At 39.6% G+C, this 27915-nt stretch overlaps 1 protein-coding gene across 1 annotated transcript; it reads left to right on the forward strand.

Annotated features, from left to right (window-relative positions):
• Positions 1-738: 738 nt before the first annotated feature.
• Positions 739-26809, forward strand: LOC139934461 (importin-4-like). Its single transcript, XM_071928704.1, has 24 exons — positions 739-877; positions 2287-2373; positions 3548-3627; positions 4825-4866; positions 5777-5912; positions 6232-6411; positions 7265-7432; positions 7911-7994; positions 9520-9669; positions 10383-10546; positions 12258-12505; positions 12979-13086; positions 13676-13801; positions 14455-14578; positions 15471-15582; positions 16518-16663; positions 17139-17216; positions 18260-18420; positions 18788-18981; positions 19486-19665; positions 20294-20502; positions 21160-21292; positions 22317-22491; positions 23258-26809. Exons 1-24 carry the CDS (start codon positions 806-808, stop codon positions 23401-23403), a joined length of 3303 nt encoding a protein of 1100 aa, XP_071784805.1. The 5' UTR covers positions 739-805; the 3' UTR covers positions 23404-26809.
• Positions 26810-27915: the final 1106 nt, after the last annotated feature.

The raw sequence follows: 27915 nt of genomic DNA on the forward strand, positions 1-27915 counted from the left end.
GACTACATGCAATACGAGGAATACAATGTTAGCGCTGGAGAAGGTTTAAAATTTCTTAAGTCTTAAATCTTCGATGACTTAGAGAGTCAGCAGGGGCAGCAAAGGGGTGGTGGGGATGTTTGAGGTTGCCCTGGGAACAGGTTCAATCCTATACAGAGGAATTTAGCGCCGCTGTGAGTAATTGCCTTTTTATTTAAAAGCAGATGCGCGTTTACTTTTATACTATATAGGCATGGCAACTGTTTGGCAACGCTATATTGTTCTTATTGAATGTTTCAATTATTCATAATGTTTTGGGTTTTTTTTAATCAAATCTATCGGCATTTCGACATGTCCCCACTCTAAGGCGGGGGGGTGCAAATCTTCCATCGATGGAGCGAAGTTCGTGTGAGAAGCCTTTACGGTGCGGGGATGGGCCCGGCCTTCCCGGGAACATTTTGCTGATTTTGCTCTGTGGTGAAATCTTGGGCCAGTTTGGGTGGGGGACATTTATATATTTTGTCCCCCACCCTTCAAAAAGTTGTGCTTTCGTTTTCGTGAAAGTAAAACCATAAAAACACACGCAAATATTAATGAAAAGGGAGAGGAGCCTGAAGTCACTTGCGCTCCCGGCCCCGAGCTTTGATGAACGACCGACTAACTTTGACGCTCGTTGACGGTTTCTTGAAATTTAGTACCAGCACCAAAAGAAGTGTTGAGCTTAAATTTAGTGCATACAGTAAGTACCAGTAAGGCAGTAATGGATCCATGTGTTGCCGAATGTGCATGATTTTTTTGGTAGACGTGTGAAATGTCATAAACCACAATGACAATGGCGGGTTCTCTAGAAGAAATATTGCAAAAACTGTTAATACCAAACAGTGCCGTGATTCAAGAGGTGAGAACAGTGTGTTGGTTGTTGATGTTTCGGAACTTTTATCTTATTATAATTTAAATTTCCTCCATGGGACGACGAAGGACAAGCCGCTGGCTTCATCAAATATTAAAACGCATGCTCATCAATCAATTTCAATTTAATTTGACAATATTTGAGAGAGGGGGGTGGGGGTGGTCACTGAGTGATATTGATAAATAGTTTGTTCAATAATATAATTGTTTATTAGCTAGTTAAGTTGTATTGTAAGGTCTAATATAAGTACATGTAGTGTACACTCAGGTAAGGCAGTTTTTCCTGGCTTATTAAATATCACTGATTAGTCTTAGTTTAGTGGGTAGTTTCGCCAGGCACAGTTATCATGATCGACATAATGAATCATTAAGTAAATAGATTCATTAAGTAAATAGATTCATTATTTTCATACTTACAATTACATTACAACTTACAACCCCCCCCCCCCCCCCCCCCCCCTCCCTAACCACACACAGTGTTGTGGGACTTGTGGGTGCGTTCAATCATCTCCATGGTTCGATTAGGTTGCCGGGGTTGACCTGGCTTGCTCACCCGGGTGGCGCATTTTTTTTTCCAGGATGAACGTGGCCAGATATTTACCCCACGTTCTTCCTGCGGAGAAAAAAATGCAACGATCACCCACCCTTTTTGTGGTGATGTGAGTGCATCTCGGGCCAGCCCCAAGGCCAAATGACCGTGGCCCGAGGTGCACTGATGTCACCACAAGAAGGGTGAGTGATTGTTGTGGTTATTTTTTTTTCCAGGAAGAAAGTGGGATAGTTATCTGCCCATGTTCACCCTGGAAAAAAAATGCGCCACCCGAATAGGCACCCTGGGGAAGCTAATCGAAACCATCCAATAGTACTAGGGAGAGGATTAATAAGACCCTAAAGCCTATGGTCTTATGGGCTAAAATCCCCCAAAATAGCATCCAAGTGAAACACACTATTTCCAGTGTACTTAGAATTTATGCAAAATTTTCCAATGTTTTACTCACTAATTAGTATAGTAAACTCTGTCTATACATCATAAAATGGTCTATACATGGAGGAAGGAAAAACCAAGTGGCTACATGTATCTTTATGATGAACCACACACCACACATCTCGATCACTCAGCTCAGCAGCCAGCAAGTTCTTCCGTAACCCAGGTTGGACTCCTCCGTTCCAGGGCTAGTTCTTACATTAATATTCTCCACCCCTGTATCTTCACGCATCAGTGAACATGTCTTGATTTGCCTCCCTCTACAATGTTTTCATGGTTTGGCTTCGCACAGGATGACCCGACTTGTTAGTCACGCTAGTGGGTATGGCCTTACTTATGGCCTTACTTAAAAGTTACAAGTTTGATTGCAGGCTACAACTGTTATCTTTTTCTCGATGTGTATTATTTTTCAGGGTACGAAACAGTTGAAGAGAGCTTTGAAAGATCCCAATATCGTCCCTGGACTTTTCAATGTGCTTACTACGTCAACAAATCCACAGGTAAGTTTGTAGCTGTGTGAGAATGCATCCATCATTTCTTTAGTCTTCCCTGATGATTCACATGTTTGCAATCAAAGAAATCACAAATTCATCATAATGATTGATTACTCTGCAGGAGGTCAAAGGTTGCTGCTCAAAAGCAGAGGGTCATGTACACTAGATTTTACTTGCATGTCCACCATTTTGGTCAAAATGTACACAAAGGAATTGACCCCCAAATGGTGGAAACGGTAGACATGCATTTTGCAGAGTTGTGTTCCACATTTGTAATGAGTCAGTCAGTTGGTAACTTTGGATTAATAAAAAAATGTGACTCTCAAGTTATTATTATTTTTATAAATGGTATATTTTAATCTGAATAAAAAACGACCAAAAGGTTGACATTCAAATTAATAAAGTTTGTACAGAATTAAGTGAAATGGAATTAACAATCAACAGGCAAAATCTATACATAAATACACACCAATTTAAAGAGAAAAGAAAACAGCAGAAACACGGCATAAAAAACCTCAAAGAATATAATAAAAAATAATAAATAAAAAAATATAAAAAGAACTGGCAAAGACATACATAAGTTGGGGTTTTCCATCCAATCTTCAATGGACCCTTCCCATGAATTATGCTAATTACATTCACGCATGCGTACAGACCCTGTTGGTTGGCAAACGCCATAGAGATGTGCACTGAGCAGACGCGCAATCGCGTCTGCGTCAGACGCGCAATCGCGTCTGCGTCACGCAGCCATTGGTCGTGTACAAAACAGCGCGATGTTCCCTCATTTTGCCAACCAAAACGTTAGTGCGCACGCACTATGTATGTGCAATTTGCATATTTCATGGGAAGGGTCTATTCCTAGAACGGGTGGCTCGTGTGTTAAGCTACTGCCTTTCACCATTCGGTGGCCCATGTTCGATTCCTGGATAGGGCCATATGTGAGTAAAGCTGTGCATTAGTTCTCTCCTGTTTTTGGTCTTGTTTACAGTTTGAGCTTCACTAACCCTGCAGTCTAAGTAGATTTCTCTCAAGTTCAAGCCCTGACTAGTACAAGAAGTACAAGTTATCAGTCATTGTATTTACAGCTTTGAAAAATGCAAACAAATAGTTTACTTTGGGGCTTCAGTGGTTTGGTACTTTTGCTTGTCTGAAACACAATTATTTTCTTTGAACTCCACAGATACGGCAGTTGGCTGCAGTACTCCTTCGAAGAAAAGTTATTAAACAATGGACGAAGCTTTCACCAGAAGTCAGTCATAAGTAAGTGTCTTAGGGTTAAAAATGCATAAACAATGTTGTTTGATTCATCTAAGAGATCATTGATTCTGAAGCCTGTACTAGTGCGAATCCACCAGAGAAATATTTCCATCTGAAAAAAGCATTTGAAGACGATCATCATTGCTTAATTTCAGTTGCCGAAATTGGAAAACTTTGTATTTTCTGTACCATTTTGTTCATAATATGTTGTGCGGCGTGGGATGAGCCATTAAGAGCACCGGACTTGTGAAGTAATAAGGGAATCAATGTGTGGTTAGGAGGTTTTCAACTAGTGGTTTAATCCAAACGAGGCCTGGTTCTTGATAATTTTACCGAGATGAAGTCGAGGTATAATATAAAGAACCAGGCCTCGTCGGTTTTAAACCACTAGTTGAAAACCGATTCAACACACTTTGATTCCCATTCATGAATACCTTTTCGGTCAAAAACATCATCACTTTTTGGTCAAAAAGTAAAATAAATGAAAAAATTGTAATTGTTAAATGATTTCTTTCACTACAACACCCCTCCAGCTATGAAATGGTAAAGCCCTCCGCCGCCCTCGGGTAACTCCTTATAAGGGAATGTTGTGCGCGTCGCGGGTATCGCGTGATGTAGCACAACTGTTTCAGCCGTTGCTCTCGACCAATAGGAATGAAGAAACTGTCTTATAAGAACAGGTGCAAGGTCGCGTGTCATGCCCAAAGGTTTATACACACCCACTGGTGTTGTTTGATCAGCACAGTGTGGGTTCAAGTCCCAGTCTCGGCACTTGTGTAATTGAACAAGACAGTTCAACATTATTGCTTTGTCCTTCAGATGGGACATTAAGCTGTAGATTCTGTGTGCCAGGATTATTGGGGCACGGAAAAGAACCCAGAACACTTATTGTAGAAGTTGTTAACCTACAATTGTAGGTACACGTAATTCCAGTCCATGTAGCAAGCACCCTTGTTTACAGGTTTCCTTGGGCTTTCAAGCTGCAGTGATTGCGTTCACTTATGAGGCATCCTTGGTTTCTTAAACCAGAAATGTATGATAATAATAGTAATACAATCATCACGTGTTGCCAAGACATATATCTACATTGTGGTTTCAAAAGGGGCCTATCGTGTCCACTACAGAACTGTAAGTCTTGGAAGATTTAATGTTAACGACCAGTTTTAAACTGAAGGGAATATTTGTTATCTTCTCTTACAGCTTGAAGCAGATTCTATTGCAAGTTCTCCTTCAGGAGCCAGAGTGAGTAAATTTCATGGCAACCCTGCCAAAGTAATCTAACAATTATGCCACGGAGGCCATGGCTTCCGCTACCCTAGTATTGGCCTCAATGCCCCTTCCAAAAGTGTCATAGGCTGTAAAGACTTTCTTAAGGAAGTGCCCTTTGCAAAATGAAAATGGCCTTGCCCTCTCAAAGATAAAATTCCAGGCCTGTGGTGTGTGCATAAACAAATCTTGTATACTCAAATGCTTCGCAGAGTCCAGTGTAAATAACTCTCAAAGTTCATCACTGCAATAACCTATCCTCCTGAAATGTTGTACATGTATATACTCAGCGCCTTGAGTACCTACGTGTTGCTATATAAGACTTTGATATTATTATTATTACTGGCAACACTGGATTATTTTAACAGGACTTGGGGAATTTGTCTTAAAGATATTGATCTTTGTCCTTGCATCCACCTACCACCAACAGCTGCCTCAAAGCCATGAACATACCAATGTCTTGTTTTGCTGACACAAATCTTTTTTGAATGCCCCTCTCCCATCAATCTTTCTCTCGGCCCGGTCCTTCCGCATGAAACTCACTAGTACTCCTCAAACTGAGAAAGGGGACTTTCTACCTCACTTTCAAGAACAAACTCAGAACTAATCTCTTCTTGCATTTGGTTTCAGATGATCAGGTTAGTTTTGGGGTTTTTTTCGCACCAGGAATGTCACTATGTGACAGACATGAAGCATTGTTATGCAAAAGTTGTGGGTTTGCATCCAAACCAAGTGATTTGCCTGTGGATGTTTTTTTTAACTGAGTGTACATTGCTTGACAAATCAGTGTATAGGTAAAAACACTTTTTTTTTTTCCCCAGATGCATGTTTAACGTTTAACTTGATTCTAGATTGATTTTATTTTGTGTTGTTTTGATAAACACAGTAAGAGTGTGTGCAATGCCGTGGCACAGCTAATCGGAGCAATAGCGAAACATGAACTGGCATCAAGAAGTGGCTGGCCAGACCTGCTGCAGTTCCTTCAGCAGCAAGCAAGAAGTCCAAATGCTCAACACAAAGAGGTAAGTGTGGTCTCAAGACTTAATATTAATAGCCAGTTTTTATATAGTGCTTTCATACCTGAAGGGCGTCTCAAAGCGCTTCAAACATTATAACCCCTGGTCACTGGGCATGCATTCCTAAATTATCTCAGCTCCCTGGGGAGTATAAAGCCTGTGAAACAAATATGCGCTACTCGGCTAAATCAATCAGCTCTCAATTGCTGGTTACTATAGTAACTTTATATGCTTATAATTATTTTGAGTAATTACCGATAGTGTCCAGTGCCTTTAAGATTCAAATTTGTTGTAAATACAAATACTGTCTTTGATTATATAACAGATTGCAGCATTAGTCTTGAGTTGTGTGAGCAGCTCAGCTGGGGAGCATCTTAGATCCAATCTTCGCGTCACCTGTAATCTCTTCAACACTATGCTGCAACATAGAGAGAGTCAACTGGTCCCACACTACACCATCAAGGCCATGACGTCAATAGTCCAGTACCTAGGCTCAGATGATATCGTAAGTTCTGGGTGCCGATTTCACAAAGAGCTAAGATTGATCTTATTTATTTTGGTTTTTACTCATACACCGATGTGTGTTAGCACTGTAAACTCAGTACCTTCCCAAGTCCTGTGAAAAAAAACATCACAGGCATATTACTCGGGTGTGATGCGAACACACAACCCTTGCAATTCTAGAGCAGTGTCTTACCAACTAGACTACAGAGATTGCCCGTTAGCTAGAGGCAGTTCGAATCTTAAGATTGATCTTAACCATGTTAACTGCAAAACAATGGGAGGCCTTTGAGATGCTAGAAGCAGCAGACATAACAGCCCTTTTTAGCAGCTCTGAGCGTGCGTGCACATGCTCAGTACTGTGCAACAGGTCTGAGCATTCGTAGAACGTTGACAAATTACCATCCAAAAGTCTCCCATTGCAGTTGCTTAGTTCTGAATCATGTTCTGAAAAACATTCTTATTTCGCATACATAGCAGGTAGATCAAGGTGCTTTACAACATTATTAACCCTGTTCGAATGAAACTGTGTCACGACAATTTAATAATGGTTTATAGACCCCTTGCAATACGTGCAGCGTACTCACATGTGCCAATCCTGGGTGTCATTTTGGGTGTCAAAATCGTATACAAACATGCACAAAGGAGAGTTGACACCCAAAATTAGGCGCATTGTTCGGAGGCACGTTCTGTAATGTGTAAGAAGTCAATAGCTCCCCCTTGCATAACGCGAAACGCTACAGGTGGTTGAGGTCATGCGCAAGTTTTTACGCCCAAATAACAGCTATTGTCCAATGATCTGCCTCCTTTTTGAGAGTGTGACATCATATGCAATTGGTCTATTATTTGTCTTCTAGGCTCAGTTCCGCCCATTGATACCCCAAGTTCTGGTGGTAATTCGGCTGTTACTAGCGAGTGATGAGGACCAGGGTTGCCAGGCAATGGAACTATTTGATGAGTTGGTTGAGTGTGAGGTGTCTATAATTGTTCCACATCTCAAAGCTGTTGTTGAGTTCTGCTGTGAGGTAGGTACATTGCAAGATTTTCTGTCGTAACTTTGGTTTTTGTAACAGCAGTTTCATTCCAATCCTCCATTTTCTGTCAAACTTTCATAAAAATGTAGGGTTTCTTTTTGAGAACTTGGATCAACGGGTTTGAATTGTTGAGACATTTCAATTTGTGCATATTATTAAAGAAAGCTCCGTTGGTTTTGAAATCTAAAAAGAAAAAGGGAATGTTTTCATTACTCAGATGAAAATGTTTGCAATTTTACGTGATGGCAATTTTATGGGATGTACAATAGATCCAAAAAAATAATTTTTTTCTTATGAAAATTAATCACAAATTTCGATCTATTATACATCCCATAAAATTGCAAAATTATTTCATTGATGACTGTTCATTTAATTGTTGATGATGGTATCATTGTTTCTAAAACATTATTTCATTGTTATTCAGTTGATTCTATTGTTGATAATGATTGATTTCATTGTTTGATTTCAGGTAGCAAGCAATAGCACTCTAGGTAACAATGCCAGAGTGAAAGCTTTATCCTTCATCAGCTGGCTGACAAGTCTGAAGAAAAAGGTAAGGACAGAAACAGGTGCACTGGACAGAGTAAAGTCTGTCTCGAGCCAATATGGCTCATCAGTGGGTGGCATGGTTAGCTTGTGCATAAAGCGCTTGCCCCTCACTAAGGTGACCCCGGTTCGATTCCCGGCCAGGGTCATATATGAGTTGAGTTGTGCGTTGGTTCTCTGCTGTGCTATGAGGGTTTTCCAGACCATCCTGTTTTCCTCCCTCGGGAAAAAAAAAACAAACACTTTCGATCTTTGGCTGTGCTCCATGGTCATAATGGGTTGATGTGGCTGGCAGCCAAAGGCCCCCTTGCATGCCAGCTTCTCGAACACATTGTAGCTGCGTCCTTCCAATTTAGCTCTTAGCTGCGAATTAGGATGATTAGCCCCCCAAATTATTTTTGTTATCACGCCAAACTTTATATCCGGTTTCCTTGGCATTAAATGACTGAGAATATTTCTGTTCCTCTGGACAGGATGTTAGTCCATTGCAGGTTACTCCCCAACCCTCGTTGACACTCTCGTTGACACCCTCGTTGACACCCTTTTGTTCAACCTTTGATCACAATATTCAACCATTTGTTTTGACTATTTTCAGTAAGGCTTCTCAGATTTTATGTTTTTACATAACTACATTACTTTGAAGTGAAATGTTTCTTAAAATGTTTTATTATATTCAACTGCTGTGAGCTTCTAGAACCGATAGTTTTATTGTCATTATGTTTAGGAGTGATAACCAAAAGTGTATCTTCCCTTTTAAAGCCATTGGAACCTTTCGGTACAGAAAAAAAAAAAAAGTTCACAGATTTACAAATAATTTACAGGGTTTACAGAAGGTAATGGTGAAAGACTTATCTTGAAATATTAGTCCATGAAATGCTTTACTTTTTGAGAAAACGGTAAAACAAAATAAATTCTCGTTAACGAGAATTACGGATTTGTTATAAACACATGTCATGACACGGCGAAACGCGCGAAAACAGGAGTGGGTTTTCCCGTTATTTTCTCCCGACTCCGATGTCCGATTGAGCCTAAATTTCCACAGGATTATTATTTTATATATAATTTGTGATACACGAAGTGTGGGACTTGGACAATACTGTTTACTGAAAGTGTATAATGGCTTTAAAGGAATGTTACAGAACTGGTGAGAAACAAAAATCGTGAAGATCACAGATTTACATAAAACTTACATGGTCTAATGATGATGATAGTAGAAAACATCCCTTGAAATATATCTGTCTGAAATGTCATATTTGATGAGCAATAAATAATCTAACGTCACGTTTGGAGTTTATCGCTCAGTGAGCGTTTTATTTATTTTTAATTTGGCAACGATGCAATGCAAAATTTGTAATCGGTTTTTCACTATTCTCTCGTGACCCAGATGGCCGATCGATCTCAAACTTCTACAGGTTTGTCAGTTTATATATATGGTGGATTACATAAAGTGCTTACACTGCCAGCAACGGTTTGTTAGCAAAAACCAATTCTGTAATGTTCCTTTAACAAATTTGTGCTTGTGTCGTTTCCAGGCAATGCTGAAATATAAGTTAGTTGGTCCAGTCTTGAAGGTGCTGTTCCCCATCATGTGTAGTCCACCTGAGGAAGATGATGAAGACGAGGATGAGGATGAATGTGGGGAGGAGGCAGAGGCTAATACTCCATCTTCAGTTGCTGCACAGGTACGCAAAGAAGCCAAGGATCATTCAAAAGATCATTCAAGGCCTAAAAGATTTAGATGCAGGGATGTGATTTCTCTAGTTTTACCGTTTTACTGTTTTAGCCCCCCGCCCCCCCACTGAAAAAAATATTAATAAACTAGGATCACTATCATAAGAATTTGAGAGAGAAAAAAAGAAGAAAAAATACAGATTGCAGAGATAGGCTTTCAAAAAGCTTGCAAGCATTTTCCACGCTTTATGCTTTTGTGCCCGTAGTTCAGTTTTTTTTTGTCAACAGCCTATCACATCCCAGTATATGAACATCTGCCTTCAGCATCATTCTTGTTTCAGGTTTATTTCCATACTATTTGTACATGTACAATGTAAGGGAAAACTAATTACAGAACCAAATAACAGTATGGGGAGGTCGCAGACAGGAAGCCTAGGCTTGTACAGGGTCTGGCCTCTACAAAAAGAATACGTATGAATACACATGAATAATAAGTTAATCAATATAATCCATTTAGGACTGGAACACTTTGGCAGACAACCAATTTTCTTTTTGTTTTATCACAATAAAAGGCAGTTTGAATAATTTTAAGAATTTGAAATATCTTTTTTTTATTTTATATATGCTAATTTCAAACAGTTAAGTTTTTGTCATTTGTTTTGGTAATTCTTTAATCAGAAATGAGTCAAATTCAAGCATTTTTTTGATATTTTTACTGTTGTAGGTGATCGATACGATGGCCCTCCATCTGCCACCTGAGAAGTTGCTGCCCCCATTGATGCAGTTGGTCCAACCAGCTCTAAGGAGTGAGAACCAGTTTGAGAGGAAGGCTGGTCTACTTAGCCTAGCTGTACTTGCTGAAGGCTGTGCGGACTTCATCAGGAACAAGTGAGTAACACAGAGAGTTTTTTTGTATTTATGCACTAAAATATTACATCTATTATATATCATTGCAGTACCCGCTGCCAAAACATAGGATTCAAACTACCTCTAGCTATCGGGCAATCTAGGTAGCCTAGTTGGTAAGACACTGCTCTAGAATTGCAAGGGTCGTGGGTTCGAATCCCACCCGAGTAAGGGGCGAGTATACTCCAGAGGAGGTTTCTGCACAGTATAGGAAGATGAGTAGTATGCATGTGATATTTTTTTCACAGGACTCGGGTGGGGGGGGGGGAAGTACTGAGTATACAGTGCTAACACACATCAGTGTGTATTAGTGCTGGGCGAATAGTGAAATTTTGTTATTCGGATACCGCTGGCCAACTATCCGAAATTAACCGGATATTCGAATAGTTTTTTCACCGCTAGAGGGCGCTTTAAAAAAAAAAAAGCTGCTAGAGGGCGCTGTTCGTTTGTGAATGATATCTTATGGACGGATTGATATTAGTTTTAGACAGTGTCACTTGGTTCATTCATAAAAATGACCGGATCTAATTTAAAGATGGCGATTTGCTTTTTCTTTCGATCGTGATTGACTCTACGTGAAGGAAAACTTTTGTAATCTTTGAACAAATTACGTCAGAAATGTCATTGTTTTAACTCTTCACGGAGGTGAGCATAGTTTAATACTTAATTTATGCTGTTTTATGCTGTCTTAATAGAAGTTTCATGAGGATTCAGACAAATCATTTATATCAGTTGTCGCCCGACGTCCGCGGATATTCGGATATTAAAGAATATCCGGTTACTCGGTTGTAATTACAGAACTATCCAGTTTATAAATAGCTATTCGCGCCCTATGCGGATATCCGGTTAAGAAAAAAAAGGCATTCGCGGTTACGGATAGGAAAACCTATTCGCCATTAACCGGATATTTGAATAATTAGCCCAGGCCTAGTGTGTATGGGTAAAAACCAAAATTAATAACATAACCAGTTCACATCGCTATTTAAAATATTTGTCAATTTAGAACCAAGATAAACACTCATTTCAATTCCAACTAATTTAAATTCCACTGCATTTAAGCCAAATACCAAACCTCCAAAACTTGGGTCCCATTTTTTATTTTATGCAAGTCACCAAACACTCTGCTGATCAGAAACACCAGAGCTTGAATTTGGTGCTCTTTTAAAACTGCTAGGCCGTGACACGCCACATGTCCAATGTCCTGCCACATGTCACGCCACATGTCCTGCCCCATAGCTGTGAAAAATCATGGGGTGAACCCTGTTGATCACAGTAATTAAAGGAATATGTTGCCTTGGATCGGACGAGTTGGTCTATAAAAAACGTCTGTAACCCTTTTTTTTATAAAATGCATATGGTTGGAAAGATGTTTTAAAAGTAGAATACAATGATCCACACAAGTTTGCCTCGAAATTGCGTGGTTTTCCTTTTACTGTGCGAACTAACACCGTCAGCCATTTATGGGAGTCAAAATTTTGACTCCCATAAATGGCCGACGTGTTAGTCGACGAGGTAAAAGGAAAACTGTGCAATTTCGAGGCATGTTTGTGTGGATCATTGTATTCTACTTTTACAACATCTTTCTACCCATGTGCATTTTATAAAAAAACGGTTACAAACGCTTTTCAAATACCAACTCGACCGATCAAGGCAACGTGTTCCTTTAAATAAAGGATTGTTGTTTTACCCACAGACACCTACAGCCATTACTAGAATGCATCTGCAATGGCATCCGTGACCCTCAGCAGGTCGTACGTAACGCAGCTCTATTCTGCCTGGGTCAGTTTGCTGAACACCTACAGCCGGATATCAGCAAGTACCATGCTGAGCTGTTACCGTTACTGTTTGACTATCTCAGCCAGGTGTCTGCTACTGCTGACCAGAGCCCCAAGGGTGTCACAAGAATCTATTATGCACTGGAAATGTTCTGTGAAAACCTAGGTAATTTTTCCTCTCTTTTTTTTTTTCTTTTTTATGTTTTTTTTTCGTCAGTGTTTTTTAATTATACTACTTTATTTTGTTTGTTAGGAAATAAACTTTGATGAACAGGCATTAAGACTTGTTACTTAAATCTGTTCTCCGATTTTTTTTTTTTCTGCCCTCAGAAAAAAAGGTGGAAATCAGACAAATTTACTAGAGCAGGATTTGCACCAATGACTTACGAATTAATGTGCGGACGCTCTACCAACTATAAGCTATATATGTAGCTCTTTGTTGGGGATCTCTCTATATTCTCAATATCTGTTAGGGGGTGCCAGCCAAGAGCCATGCAACTGTTATGTTTAGTTGTAACAACCGTAATCAGCTGTTGCGTTTTTTCATTCTTGAAGAAGTGCTGTACTTACTCATCTGATGATTATCAGAGATGAATTTATTTCACAATTGACGGTAGGAGTATTTGTTTTCTTGGACAGGATCTGATGAATTGCTTCCATATCTGCCAACATTAATGGAGCGTCTCCTTGTAACATTACAAACCTCTAGTGTGATTCATATCAAAGAACTCGCAATCAGCGCAATTGGTAAGTCTCTTGAGGATGGCTAGAGAAAGCTAGACGCAACGTTACCACCGACAGGAACTCACTCAGTGGCAGTGAAGTTAGTAACTAAAAGTCCCGTCGATCCACTAAAGTGAAAGTAGCAGTCCTGGCCAATCATATTCCTTTCACCAAGGCAGTAAATAATAAACTGGACAGTTCTTTTTAGAACTAAGTAGTCTCCTGAATTCCGAAATCTAAATAAATGTAGTTCCTTAAGAAAAAATCTACACGGTAAAGTAGACACACACATGGTGTTACCTCAAACCAAATATATATTGATACCTCACCATGCAATGCCTTAAATCCCTATATGTCCCATTCCTTTTTTTATTTTTTCAAAAAAGATTTTATGATTATGTTTGTTCGGGCATTGTTTTTGAAAAAAAAAAAAATTTATGACTGATCGTTTTTGTAGTTTTCATTTGTTAGAAAATGTGTCATGATTATTTCTGTTTGAGGCTATTATTTTTTCGAAACAACATTTAGAAAAACACAAAAAAAAGTTTCAGATTTTTATGTTCCATTTATAGTAACTGTTTTTCGGACCTTTTACGATTTTTTGTTTCGTTAGGAGCTACAAGTAACGCTGCCAAGGAGCACATGCTTCCATTCTTCCAGCCGATCATGGAACAGTTGCGTATCTACCTTACTACTGTGCAAACTGGGGATGCATTAACATTACAAGTACAAGCTATTGGTATGTTTAAACACACAACCTCCTTCCTAGGGGTGACTGACAGTCAGTATGCTGTAATTTTGAATAGGCCTTATGTTGATCTATGTTATGTGCACACTGAAGTATAAAAGCCCTCAAAAGAGGAGCCAAGTCTTAGAGCAACTCGCCCCCTACCATTTGTTCAAATTTTATTTTATGTTTATTTTTTATGAAAGCTGCCAGACACACAAGGCCTAAAGGCCTCTTCAAGGTGTGGGTTACAATCTATTTTTCTAGGGGCCCTTGCCACCAACTCCTTGGGCTGAAACGGCTTAAACAGGGTGATACCCCCATAGGCTTGGGTATCATCAATCAGAAGCCTGGCCGGTAGAGCTGAAAGCACTACCTTTGTTGATCTTGTGACATGTCCAACTGCATATGGTTTAGGTTGACCGTGTAAAATATTGATTCATTTGAACCGGAATCATGTCAAAATACTTACATTTTTGACACATGCGTTCTAAGAGTCCTGCAAGTGCCATACAAGAGCACACAAGTTCACACAAGTTCTTGAAACAAGCACGCGCACAATCCCTTCTGGTCCCACACTACACGATCAAGGCCATGACGTCATTGGTAGCCAATTAACAATAGTGGTTAAGTTAACAAATCTTGATGTGATGATTATGTTATAGACACCTTGGGAGTCCTGGCACGCACCCTCGGAAGGGACAACTTTCTTCCTCTCGCTGAAGAATGTCTCCTACTTGGTCTGAAACTCATCGAGGAGATCAACGACCCTGACCTGCGTAGATGCACGTGAGTAACCCACAAACATTTTTTTGAAAATGCTTTCTCTCAATGAGTCACCATCTTGATGGAGTAGTCACATCGGGGCCTAATTTCATTGGCTCTGCTGACACCACAGCGCTCTGTGCTTTTCATTTCCCATTAAGGTGGTAAATGGCCGAGCGGGTAAGAGCATCAAGTTCAAGTTCAGCCTTTGGAGCGCTAAGGTTGCCCAGGCTGTATACTCCCCAGGGAGCTGAGAAAGATTAAAGGAACACATTGCCTTGGATCGGACGAGTTGGTCTAACAAAAGCGTTTATAACCGTTTGTTATAAAATGCATATGGTTGGAAAGATGTTTTAAAAGTAGAATACAATGATCCACACAAATTTGCCTCGAAATTGCGTGGTTTTCCTTGTGCTTTGCAAACTAACACGGTCAGCCATTTATGAGAGTCAACATTTTGACTCCCATAAATGGCCGTGTTAGTCGACGAGGTAAAAAGAAAACCACGCATTTTCGAGGCACATTTGTGTGGATTATTGTATTCTACTTTTGAAACAGCTTTCCAACCATATGCATTTTGTAACAAACGGTTACAAACGCTTTTCAAAGACCAACTCGACCGATCCAAGGCAACGTGTCCCTTTAAAGGGATGTTATCGGCGCTATGACAAGAGGACTAATGTTTAGCGACAGTTATTGTGAAATGTGCTATATAAGAATTTGTTATTATTATTATAATTAATGAGGAAATAGCCATGTGAGGAGCTGTTCTTCAGTCCTAGTATTGATGGGTCGCTGGCCGGTTGCTGTTAAAAGACCTATACATATGTATCCTTTGGCCTGGTCCATAACCGGCCTGAATTTTTCCTTTTGAGGCACAAATTTTCTGTGAACATTTGCTGTGAATATTTTTCAGGTACGGACTGTTTGCTTCGTTGTCGTCGGTATTAGGGGTTGGCATGGCAACACACCTTGAGACGATTACCAAACTCATGGTAGACTCGCTCAAGTCTACTGAGGGAATTGTGGTAAGTCTACCAAATCATGATAATAGGGAGGTTTAGCTGCACAATCGTTATGCAAGCAAAAACATGAACAAGAGCGTCAGAAAATTGTGTCGTTTCTAGGGGATGTCACCACTATGAGCTTATTGCATGCTCGCGTATGTCGTCGGTACGTACGTACCTGATGTGATAAATGGGAACTTCATGTATGCTTACAGGGTCTATGTAACTTTTGTAGGACAAAAAACACAATGTCCACAGATTTACACTAAACTTACACAGTTTGAAGATAATGATAGTAGCAAGCTTCTCTGAAATTATTACGTGCTGAGGTGCTGTAGTTTTTGGGAAATGAGTAAAACAATGTCATGAAAATAATTTTCGTCTTATGAGACGAAAATTATTTTAATCGTTTACAAACGATTTTCATGACATTGTTTTACTCATTTCTCAAAAACTACAGCACCTCAGTAAGTAATATTTGAAGGGAAGCTTTGCACTATCATTATCTTTAAACCCTGTAAGTTTAATATAAATCTATGGACATTTTGAAAAAGTACCCAAATCCTTTAAAAAAGAATATTTTTACAACAACATTTTCTGAGATTCACGATCGCGTTTTTGCTCGCTTAACGTGCAGCTAAACCTCCCTAATAGTAACGACTCTTAAGCCGGGCTTATACTTCATGCCAATTCTGGTCAGTAAAATGTCTTGGATTGTGCAAACCTACATGTCCTATAGGGAGGATTCTTCCTGAGTGAACATACTCGCTTCGGATTTTCAGCGATATATCAAAAGCTCAACCATCTTTCAAAATGTACGTTTTATTGTATCCATCTATATTTATATGGGATTAAAATTATAAAACGATTTCAAAAACTAAAGGTTCACTTTGCCTTTAAAAGATGTCTCAAGATTTGTTTTGTTATTAAACATGGATATTTTGAACTATTTACAGGCACATTATAACGATGAGGACAGCGGTGTCTTGTCGTTATTTGAAGATGAAGAGGAGGAGGAAGATGATGAAGGTGATGATGATGAAGATATTGAAGGAAGCGAAGTCAATCAACAAAATGGAGAGGAAGATGAGGATATCCAGGGGTGAGATGCTTAAGGTTTCTTTACATCCTTGGGAGATCATTCACTCTGTATAAACTATTCTACACTTAACGGTTGATTCGTTACACTGAACTGATATTTTTTCAAAGATGTGCAAAACACAGCTGAACACATGTTATTATTCCCAAAACATTTTTCATTTAACGAACTTACCTTAGTGAAACTGAAATTGTTATCTCATCAAATCATGGTACCTACTCCATAATGTTGCAAGCACTATAAAATATCCTTATACATTTTGCAGAAAAGAAATGTGATCAGACGTTATTTGACAAAGTATTTAGTAATTTGGGGGAAAATAGTTCAAGTCAGAGACTAGACTATACTCTGTCTCGTACATTCTATCATTGACTTTACACTTTCTCGTCTATTTTCCTTGACCTAATCACCACCATCGAGTTCGTTTTGGAAGCATGGACATTAACTGTATTAACAACAATCTTTTTATGATTTGCAGGTACAGCGTTGAAAATTCTTACATGGAGGAGAAGGAGGATGCCTGTAACTCACTGGGTGAAATTGCATCAAACACAGGGTAGGTCAAAGGTCATAGTGTCCCTAAGATCATAGGTCATCAGGACAAATGAATAGACGTGTTATGAAATATTGAGAGAAAATACTCTTCCCTTTGATATATGGAAATTGCTCATTGGGCGTGCACTCTAGCACCGCTGTGCACAATGGCATGGCACTTCTTATATAGTGGAGTTCTGCATTTATATGCTCTGACATGGTAGTCTTGGGGTATACGCTTTACAGGGTGTTGTAGAAACGCAGAAATCTTCAGTAACTGCTCTGTGAAATTGGGTCCAGTAGGGGAAAAGGAAGGATCACCACGTTGTTTACAGGGGGGGTCGATGGTGGCGCAATGCATGCACGTTTTTGACTAGCAGGCATGATATTCTTCATACTTAAAGCCATTACACACTTTCGGAACAGAGTTCACAAAAGTTTCAAATATCTTACAGGGTTTACAGAAGGTAATGGTAAAAGACTTCTCTTGAAATTGTATTCCATGAAATGCTTTACTTTTTGAGAAAACATTAAAACAATTATCAATTCTCGACATCGAGAATTACGGATTTATAGTAAACACATGTCATGAAACGGCGAAACGTGCGGAAACAAGGGTGTGTTTTCCCGTTATTTTCTCCCGACTCCGATGACCGATTGAGCTTAACTTTTCACAGGTTTGTTATTTTATATAAGTTGTCATACATGAAGTGTGGTCCTTGGACAACATTGTTTACCGAAAGTGTCACTGGCTTTAAATAGAATTCCTGTTGGGTTTTTTTTTCGGGGGGAGGGGGTTTTCTGGGGGAAAAAATCAGCAAATATCAGCAAAAAAGGCCACACAAAAAATAAAAATTGATAAAATTTCTCTACTTCTTCTCAATATTGACATTTGCCAGAAAAAATGTCTGTACACATGTGGGATTTACAACAGCACTTTTCATGGGAAGGGCTAAGTTGTATTTCAACTTAGTAGTTTTAATTAGACTCCAATGAGTTGTGTCTTTTATTATACGATGAATACCTGCACTTTTTAAACCTCATTTGTGATGACTTTTCTTCCAGTGTTGCGTTCATGCCTCATTTAGAGACGTGTTTCTCTGAGGTTCTGAAGCTTATTGATTATCCTGCTGCTAATGTACGCAAGGCGGCCATCACAAGCTCCGGTCAGTTATGCTGCAGTCTCTACAAAGCTCTCCAAGACACCAACTCACAGGAGACACAAGGTAGGAGCTACCAACTAACCAATCAGCCTTGATGGTTTCTAGAACAGCTTGTATTCTGAAGACTAGTCTTGAAACCACTATTCACAAGGACTCTGACATTAAGGTTCCTTCCACAGGGTGTCCATGGCCTAACGGATAAGAGCACCGGACTCAGCCTCTGGTGTTTCTATTCAGCAGAGTGTGAATGTGAATCTCGGTCGTGACACTTGTGTCCCTGACACTTGCCTGTAATTGCTTCTCTCCACCAAGGGGTAAATGGGTACCTGTTGGGGCAGAGATGGTTTGATAAATCCAAAATAATACACTATGGAAGAATCCACAGACTCTATGGGCACAATTTTGTGACCTCTTTTTGTCTCTCACACAGCTCTCGCTAAAGCAGTGGATCAGACCGTCCCCCATTTCATCCACATTGTCAACAGTGAAACGGATCGTACAGTCGTCATGGCTACCTTAGAGACGTTAAATGAGATGCTTGGAACGTTACGAGCGGCCATGGTCAGCGAGCAGGGCAACCTCAGCAGCATCAGCAGCGCGGTCAGGAATGTACTCCAGCGGAAGGTGGGTAACGGAAAACTTAAGGATTTGGATATATTCTTAATGCTCTTATTTGCGCCGAACAAGAAGAGAGAAGACAACAAAGAAATTTCAGTTTGAGATGAGGAAAACCCAAGAGAATTACGCCAGTCAAGTAGCGACTGTAGTGACTAGAAAAAAAAACAATCCCCCTAGTGCCCCTGGTGGGATTTGAACCGGGGCCCAGAGGTGGAAGGCGGGCAAGACACCACTACACCAACCTTTAAAGCAACTCAACTTTGCGAACTAACACGGTCGGCCAAGTCAAACATTTGACTCCACAAATTGCATGACAATTTATTTCACGACATAATTGGGATAGAAATGCAATTCCGATGCATATTTGTGTGGATCATTACTTTTAAGACATCTTTCTTGCTAACCATTCACATTTCATAACAAACATTATCAAATGCTCTCCATGGACCATAAAGGTGTTTGAATCTTGAAGATGAAACTTGTCTAGCTCTTTTTGCCTCTGATTTCCAGACGGCGTGTCAAGATCAAGATGATGAGGAGGACGAGGATGAGGATGGAGATCAAGCCGAGTACGACGCTATGCTCATCGAATATGCCGGTGACATCATCCCCTCCTTGGCCAGGGCCTTGGGAGGCGTGGCATTCGCTCCGTACTTCGCTGGAACTCTCCCTCTTTTGATTGCAAGAACGGTGAGTGACAGAACACATCAATAATATACACACAAAGATAAGTCAATCAATGTTCCAAATAGGAACTACCAGGCCTGGAACAGACTGGTCCGCTGTCTTTGTCCCCAAAGATAAAGGCAAGCTCTGGTCTTACAGGCCTTCAGTGGTATCTTTGGTTTTATTTTTGGTTTTTCTGCGCCTTCAACATCCAGCAGGGTGGGTTTGTGTGCATTACAAGTCTTATTATTATTATTATTGTTATTATATTAATTACAGTGTAGTAGTAGTATTATTATTATTAGAGTGGTGTACGCTCATACTTTGCTGGAACACTCCCTCTTCTGATCATGAGAACAGTGAGAGAAGGAACTCGTCAAACCAAATTAAAGATTAATAATAATTGTATTTACAAAGCGCAAAATTGCTAATGGATACAAGGTACTGAAAAAAGAAAACAAGACGGTGCAAAGACGCTTTTGTCCAGCTACAGAATAGGGGAAAAGGTGGAGTTCCTGGTTTGGATGGGTAGACTATTTCATAATTGGGTAGCAGCAATGGAAAAAGCCCTGTCACCTGCAAGTTTATGTGGGGGATTTACCGTCTGATGAGGTAAAAAATTAATTGAAAAAAAAAAAAAATTCCTCCATAGAAGAAATCCTGTTCCAGCGCAGAGAAGTCTTTTGCAACAGGAACGTTATCGGAGTCCATCGTTGGGATGGGAGAGGCCACCCGTCCCTTCCTGCAGCATCTACTCCCGGTGTTCCTTAACATGGCTCATGATGAAGATGAAGAGGTACGGAGCAATGCAGTCTTTGGTCTTGGAGTGTTGGCGCAGAATGGAGGAGAAGACGCCTTCCCGTATCCTTAATAGACCGTATTGAATAACCGTTTTTTTTGCTATGAAAGGCGCCATCTTGTAGGGCAAACTGTATGTGCGTAAATAAGTGAAGCACGCAGCACGCAACATTCCCGGTTTGATTGCTACAGCTTATGCATGCACACACCCACGCACTCGCGTACAGGCGCCTTGTTGTAGGTCAGATATTTGAATGGTGACGTCATAATAATGCGGTCTATAATAAAAAAAATTGAATGAGCTGTTGCAATTTGCTTTCTAACCAGTAACTAGTGGCCTGACGTTTTGACCCTAGCAGAGCCTCTCTCGAATGCTTAATGACAGCACAACGAACAGGTACATGTCTAACATAAGCAGTTATTGGCAATGCATGAAAATATGGGTATGTATGGTGAACCTTCCGAGGACATTTTTCAATAGGGACAATAGGTCCTCACTAGTCGGTTCTTTGTAGTAATTTGTGTACAAAACCAATAGGGATTGCTTCAATACAGGAACAATAGAAAGTACAACAGGTGTCCTCCAACGTAATGTTCAAACACGACTGTGTGTTTGTGTGTGTGGTTTATTTTTCAACCTCGAATAATCACAAGTGACCGATTGTTTAACTCTGCGTTTTAGAATTACATGTTTTCTTAACTGTGTGGTGTTACCATCAGACATTTTACGAATATCCTACAAGCATTGTCATCTGTCATGGGGCAGGAAACCAACCGACGTGTCATCGATAACGTATGCGCTTCAGTATGTCGTCTCATCATGACCAACCATTCACTGGTACCCCTCGGGGAGGTATGTAGAATCAATGTCACAAAAATTGTGTTCGTCTCGGAGAGACAAAAACTATTTTAGCATGTACGATTTTAAGTGACTCTCTGAAACCATTGCTCTCTGATTTTCACCTTTTTTTCTCAAACTAGCTTGACAACTAATTGTTTATTATTGTTTTATTTGATTTTCTGGCATCTCCTGTGCAATTTGGCCTCTTTTACTTTGGGGAGGGGGTCCAAAACTTTGTTTTTTATATGAATTTTAATGTTTTTTCTTACATTGAGGTTATTGTTTTATGTGGTATTGGGGTATAACTTGTGCAATTTTACATTTCAATATTTTATATGTTGCTGTACAATAGGATTGTAAATTTAATGCATTTTTATATACTTGACGAATAAACCATTCAATTCAACTCAATTCAACTCAACTAATGAAGCTGAAACTTCTGAATGGGCCAACAGCATGTTAACATGGATGGGCGCTATATAAATTTCCATTATTATTATTAAACTTCTGATTTATAAAAAAACTAGTAAATTATATGCATACACGTACATCTTCATTTACAGTGAGTAGGGATTCATGTCATGGTCTAAAACTTGATATAAAAAAATGTATGAAAACCTTTTAAAGACACTGGACACCTATGGTAATTGTCAAAGACCAGTCTTCTCACTTGGTATGTCTTAACATATGCACAAAATAACAAACCTGTGAACATTTGAACTCAATCGGTCGTCGAAGTTGCGAGATAATAATGGAAGAAAAAACACCCTTGTAACACGAGGTTGTCTACTTTCAGATGCTTGATTTCAGATGCTGTAATTCTGAAGTCTCGAAATCAAATTCAAATATTTAAGTGGAAAATTATTTCTTTCTCGAAAACTACGTTACTTCAGAGGGAGCCGTTTCTCACAGTATTTCATACTATCGACAGCTCTCCATTGGTTGTTAACAAGTAAGTTTTTATGCTAACAGTCAATTACCAATAGTATCCAGTGCCTTAAAAGCATTGCTGTTATTTTTTTCTTTCTGCCTACAGGTTGTGCCGATGCTGTTAAAGTTCCTACCATTAAAGGATGACCTCGAAGAGAATGATACAGTGTATGGATGTATATTGAAGCTGTATCAATCAGGCGATGCTACCATCCTGCAGAGTCTGCCTAACCTACTGGCAATACTAGCTGATCAATTAGATCAACCACATCTCAAAGAATGTAAGAAAGTAATGCTGGGATGTTTGGGTCTGTTATTGACCAATATGTGTTGGCCGGAACCCTCGACTGTAAGCCGTTGTGTGTGTTCTTTTACAAGGACTATCCTAGACAGGGCCTTATGCTTAATATCCCTTCTGGTTTGGCGCTGTGTTCCTGGTTTGATTGGCAGCATATTGTGCCACAGCACCTTTTAAATCATTACATGGTGCTATGTGAAAGGAGAGTTCTCACGATTCAAACAAAGTCCCACATATCTTGCAGGAAAATATGTATGTTATAGTGCCATGAGTGTCGCTGAGTGACGGCTATGAGCGGTGTATAAGAAGCTTCTATTATCTCAAGGACAGAGCATGAGACCGATCCATTAAGCTCCGCCCCATTGCATATTGACCAATCACAACGCAACGAAGGTCCTACAAGTAAAGTCCGACATGATTGGCGCGCACGGCAGTTGTGCAGAGAGGCACAGGAGAAGCTCAGGTGTTCTTGCTCACACGTGCGTCGTGGTCGGAGACTAATGGATCAGTCTGTTAATTGATACTCTGCTGACCAGAAACACCAGAGGATGAGTCGGATGCTCTTATCACTCAAATAAGCCATACAATTCTGTCTGGAACTTTTACAGCTTGCCCCCAAACAAATTGTTTTGGGTGCTGCACTGGAAGCTTTTTGTCACTGCAACATAGGTTTGTTGCTGTTTTTTCATTTTGTTATACCTTGTGGTTTATATTGACACATAATTTGTGTGTATATTTTCTTGTTACAGTTAGCACATCCTGCATCGTGGAGGTGATCTGTAGCTCAAGCCAACACCAACCAGACGTCTTTAACTCTGTCCTACTCTCCCTCCCAGAGCATCTCTCAGCGAAGCTCAACCTCGTTCTGTCCGCAACCAACAAGGTGGGCACATGACCCTGTAATCATCTAATGCACAACTATTGTACAAGAATTTGCCAAGTTTTTAATCAAGTCATACCAAAAAATTGTATTGTTGTTTACAATGAATTGTGGAGTAATGTGCCCCTTGCAACAATTTCCCTTTGAAAGAGAAAATTTATTTTATTATCAAGGGCTGAGGATGATTTTAGTGGCTTAATTTGAGACTTTTGGGTAGACTCTAGGTGGCAGCAGACTAACCAGGTAAATCCACCGTCTCAGAATTGCAAGCTCAGATCTAGTAAACAATGGAAATTTAATATATATTTGGTTTGCGGTAATACCATGTGTGTATCTACTTGCCAGGTAGAGTTTGTCTTTAGAGAACTGTCTTGCTATATACTCTACTACCGCAGATTAGATTTATCAGATTTTAATATGGAGACTTCTCGGTTCTGAAAAAGAACTGTTATGCTTTTGAAGGTATAGAAATGGAAAACTTTCCTGGTAAGTCTGCCGCCACCTAGCATTCCAAAGTCTCCCATTAGGAAACACAAAGCAGAAATGAGATTCTAGACTTCAGAATTTCATGGAGCTGCTTAAGCAGAGAATGATGCTTAAAGACAGTGAACACTATTGGTAATTGTCAAAGACCAGTCTTATCACTTGGTGTATCTCAACATATGCATAACATAACAAACCTGTGAAAAATTGAGCTCAATTAGTTGTCGGAGTTGCGAGATAACTATGAAAGAAAAAAATACCCTTGTCACACGAAGTTGTGTGCTTTCAGATGCTTGATTTCGAGACCTCAAATTCTAAACTTGAGGTCTCAAAATCAAATTTGTGGAAAATTATTTCTTTCTCAAAAACTACATTACTTCAGAGGGCGCGATTTCTCACAATGTTTTATACTATCAACCTCTCCCCATTACTCGTATCAAGTAAGGGTTTATGATAATAATTATTTTGAGTAATTACCAATAGTGTCCACTGCCTTTAGCAATATTCTGCTAAGCAGAAACAAGCAGGATACCAGTCACACAATGGTATTTTAGCTGCTTAAAAGGCCGAGTCACACTGCAGCGATTATGAAAACAGTAACGATCATGACGCAAAGAGAATGCATTCTATTGGTTAAATTGCTCCTCACAGAATACGCAAAAACTCATTTTTTTATTTGCTGCAGTGTGATTCGGCCTTTAATCCAGTAAGCTACGTTGTGCGTATGGGAACCTCTTTATAACAGAGCTCTTTATGTAAAGTACATTGTTTCCCACTGATACCCTGTTTAATTTTTCCTCAAAAACTTTCAAATACAATGCAATCATGTTTAATCAATTATATGATAGTGTGACTGGATTGATACAATAATAATAATAATAATAATAATAATAATAATAATAATAATAATAATAATAATAATAATAATAATAACCCATTTTTATGTAGCGCTTTTCACACCCGGAGAGCGTCCCAAAGCACTTCACATTATTACCCCTGGTCACTGGGCCTAAATTCACTCCTTAAACCATCTCAGCTCCCTGGGGAGTATACAGCCTTGTGCAACATTTATATGCACTACTCGGCTAAATCAATCACAAGAACCATCTCTGCCCTTACAGGTACCCATTTACCCCTGCGGGAAGAGAAGCAATTATAGTTAAGTATCTTGCTTAAGTGTCACGACCGGGATTCGAACCCACACTCTGCTGAACAGAAGCACCAGAGCTTGAGTTCGTTGCTCTTATCCACTCGACCACAACACCCTACAGGGATGTGATAGGCTGTTGAAAGCAACCCCTGAACTTGAAATCTTCCGATTGCGAAGCCTGGCTTACAAACATTTATCCTTGGTTTTGAAAGCCCTACATTGCAATCTGGGGTGTTTAATATGGTTGTATCTTCATTTTCTTATGAATTTGATCTAAGTTACGGAGGGTGGGGGTTTAAGAAAATTGAGAAATCACATCCCTGTCAGTAGAACCTCTGCTTTGGGTCAGGCTTGACTCCAGCTTACAGTTTCTTAGTAATATTGGAAAAGTGCACTTTCTGTCAGGGGGGCGGAGGGGGCTCGTAAAAGAGGTAGCTGGAAAGTAATTGGTTCTGGGAGAGGCTTGTGGGGTTTTTTGTTGGGGGGGGGGGTATGGTTACCTATACATACATGTATTGTCAAACATAAATAATTCACACACGTAGGTGCTAATCGCACTTTTTGGAATTAGTGTTTGTATTTCATTGTTATTCTGATCTCTCTTGTACTGGATGAATATTTTATCGACCATCTCTGGGTCACCCTTTCTTCTCAACACTATTATTGTTAATTTAATTTAAAATATTCAGTACATTAATTTTCCAAAAATTGAAACTAGCAGCAGTATGGTAACACTTGACACTCTATGCGACATCAGGAGTGGGTTTTCTTGGTCGTAACCAACACTTGTTTTGATAAATGGCCAGTGATCTACCAATGGCAAGTTTAAAGGCAGTGGACACTATTGGTAATTTTCAAAGACTAGCCTTCACAGTTGGTGTATCTCAACATATGCATAAAATAACAAACCTGTGAAAATTTGAGCTCAATCGGTCTTCGAACTTGCGAGATAATAATGAAAGAAAAAACACCCTTGTAACACGAAGTTTTGTACGTTTAGATGGTTGATTTCGAGACCTCAAGTTCTAAATCTGAGGTCTTGAAATCAAATTCGGGGAAAATTTCTTCTTTCTCGAAAACTATGGCACTTCAGAGGGAGCCGTTTCTCACAATTTTTTATACCATCAACCTCTCCCCATTACTCGTCACCAAGGAAGGTTTTATGCTAATATTTTTTTGGAGCAATTACCAATAGTGTCCACTGCCTTTAACTGAAACAGTTATTGGTTAAGCCCTGCCAAAACAGACCCCTGTTGGGAAGTATATCACAACTAATGAAAGTAAAGTACTGAATTGGTCATTGTCAAAATACAACAGTTTAAGAGTTGGAATCTCACTGATTAGAAATCTCACACAAGTACTTGTCTTTCGCTGAAAGATTTCTGTCTGAAATAATGCAAAGGTGAAAGGAGACAACATTTGAATGTTCTTTCAACCTTAAGGTCGTTTGTTTTATTTTAAAAGGTTGAGGTTTTAACTCTGATTTTGTGTGGTCATTTCTTGTGTCTTTTGTGGCGTGTACGTAATGGTGCACAAAATCAACAAAACATAATTCCACTTATCAGCATCTGAAACGGTATTGCCTAAAGGTTGATGAAATTGTGACAGAATGGTTGGATGGTGTGATTTTTGAAACCTAGAGGATTCAAACCAATTTACCAACCTAGTGATATTTACTGTGTACTGAAATTGGTAAACTCACATATTACCATATCATTAATCCCAAGAATACAATTAACGCTAGTATTTACATGTATGTAAAAGTACTTAAAATACCAATAAAAACTCTCTTGGTAATGCAAAACTCTAGTTGATTGTAAAAAGGTACCCATTCCTTCCTTGTCGTCTCCCATGCCCCTTCTCTAATACGCCATGCGCTTAGCACCGGGGGTGGCTGGCTGTCCATGGATACCCCACTCTTTGCAATCTTTGCTTGGTAATTCACAGATTCAAGAATTAGTGGAAATGTTAAACTAAAATCAGCCCAAGCGAAAAGGCAGTGGTGAATTTGGTTCTCCATAGTCTTTGAAAAGACAAGTTCTCTTCTCTGAGAAGTAAGCGCTTAATTTCAGTTACATAATAATCCACTTGCAATGCATATAAGGATAAAACAATACTACATTAATTAGATGTGTTGCCTAAGAAATTAAAATTTCCTGCAACAAATGTTCAAAGAGATAACTTTTTCACATTATGTTGATATTTGCTGCCAAACGGGAGACGTTTTGTAATGAAATTTCCACCTGGACCCCCATACAAAAAATGTGTAAGCTTGACAATGTGGTTGAAATTTTTACGCATTTCTGTTGAAGTTGTTTAGTTTTTAACAAAAACCTGAGCACCTCTGACAATATTAACATTATGCATGGATGTCTTTTTGTTTTGTAATGGTCATCACCTATTTTCAAAATGGAGTGTACCAAATCGGTCTACCCCCCCCCCCCCCCCAAAAAAAAAAAAAAAAAAAAAAAATTACATTGCTCAAGTGTTTATGGAGGAGGGACACACTGCAGATTGAGCGCGCAATTTGAGAATAACGAAAGCAACCTAAAATTGAGCAGCGCAATCTACCTATTGAGCAAATACCTAAAATGCGCTCAAACATCTGTCAAAAAGGCCATGTGTGTGCTTGACGTGCAGAATTGGGCTTCTTGTATGGACGTAGCCTTGCTCAAGGCAGTCGAATTCATGAATTATTCACTCTGAAAAAAGACCGCCGCTGTATAAAAACCCACCCGTATTCACTGTGCGTAAAACCTACCCGTATTCACTGTGCGTAACATTGCACGACACGATGCCCCCGTACACTATCCGCATGCGGAGGCCGTCCCGCATGCGGTTAGTGGTGTACGAGTGCGATGACTTGTGTGTGAACAGTATTCGTGCGATGTGAC

This window comes from Asterias amurensis, chromosome 3 (assembly GCF_032118995.1).
Source record: "Asterias amurensis chromosome 3, ASM3211899v1".
Taxonomy (NCBI): Eukaryota; Metazoa; Echinodermata; class Asteroidea; order Forcipulatida; family Asteriidae; genus Asterias; species Asterias amurensis.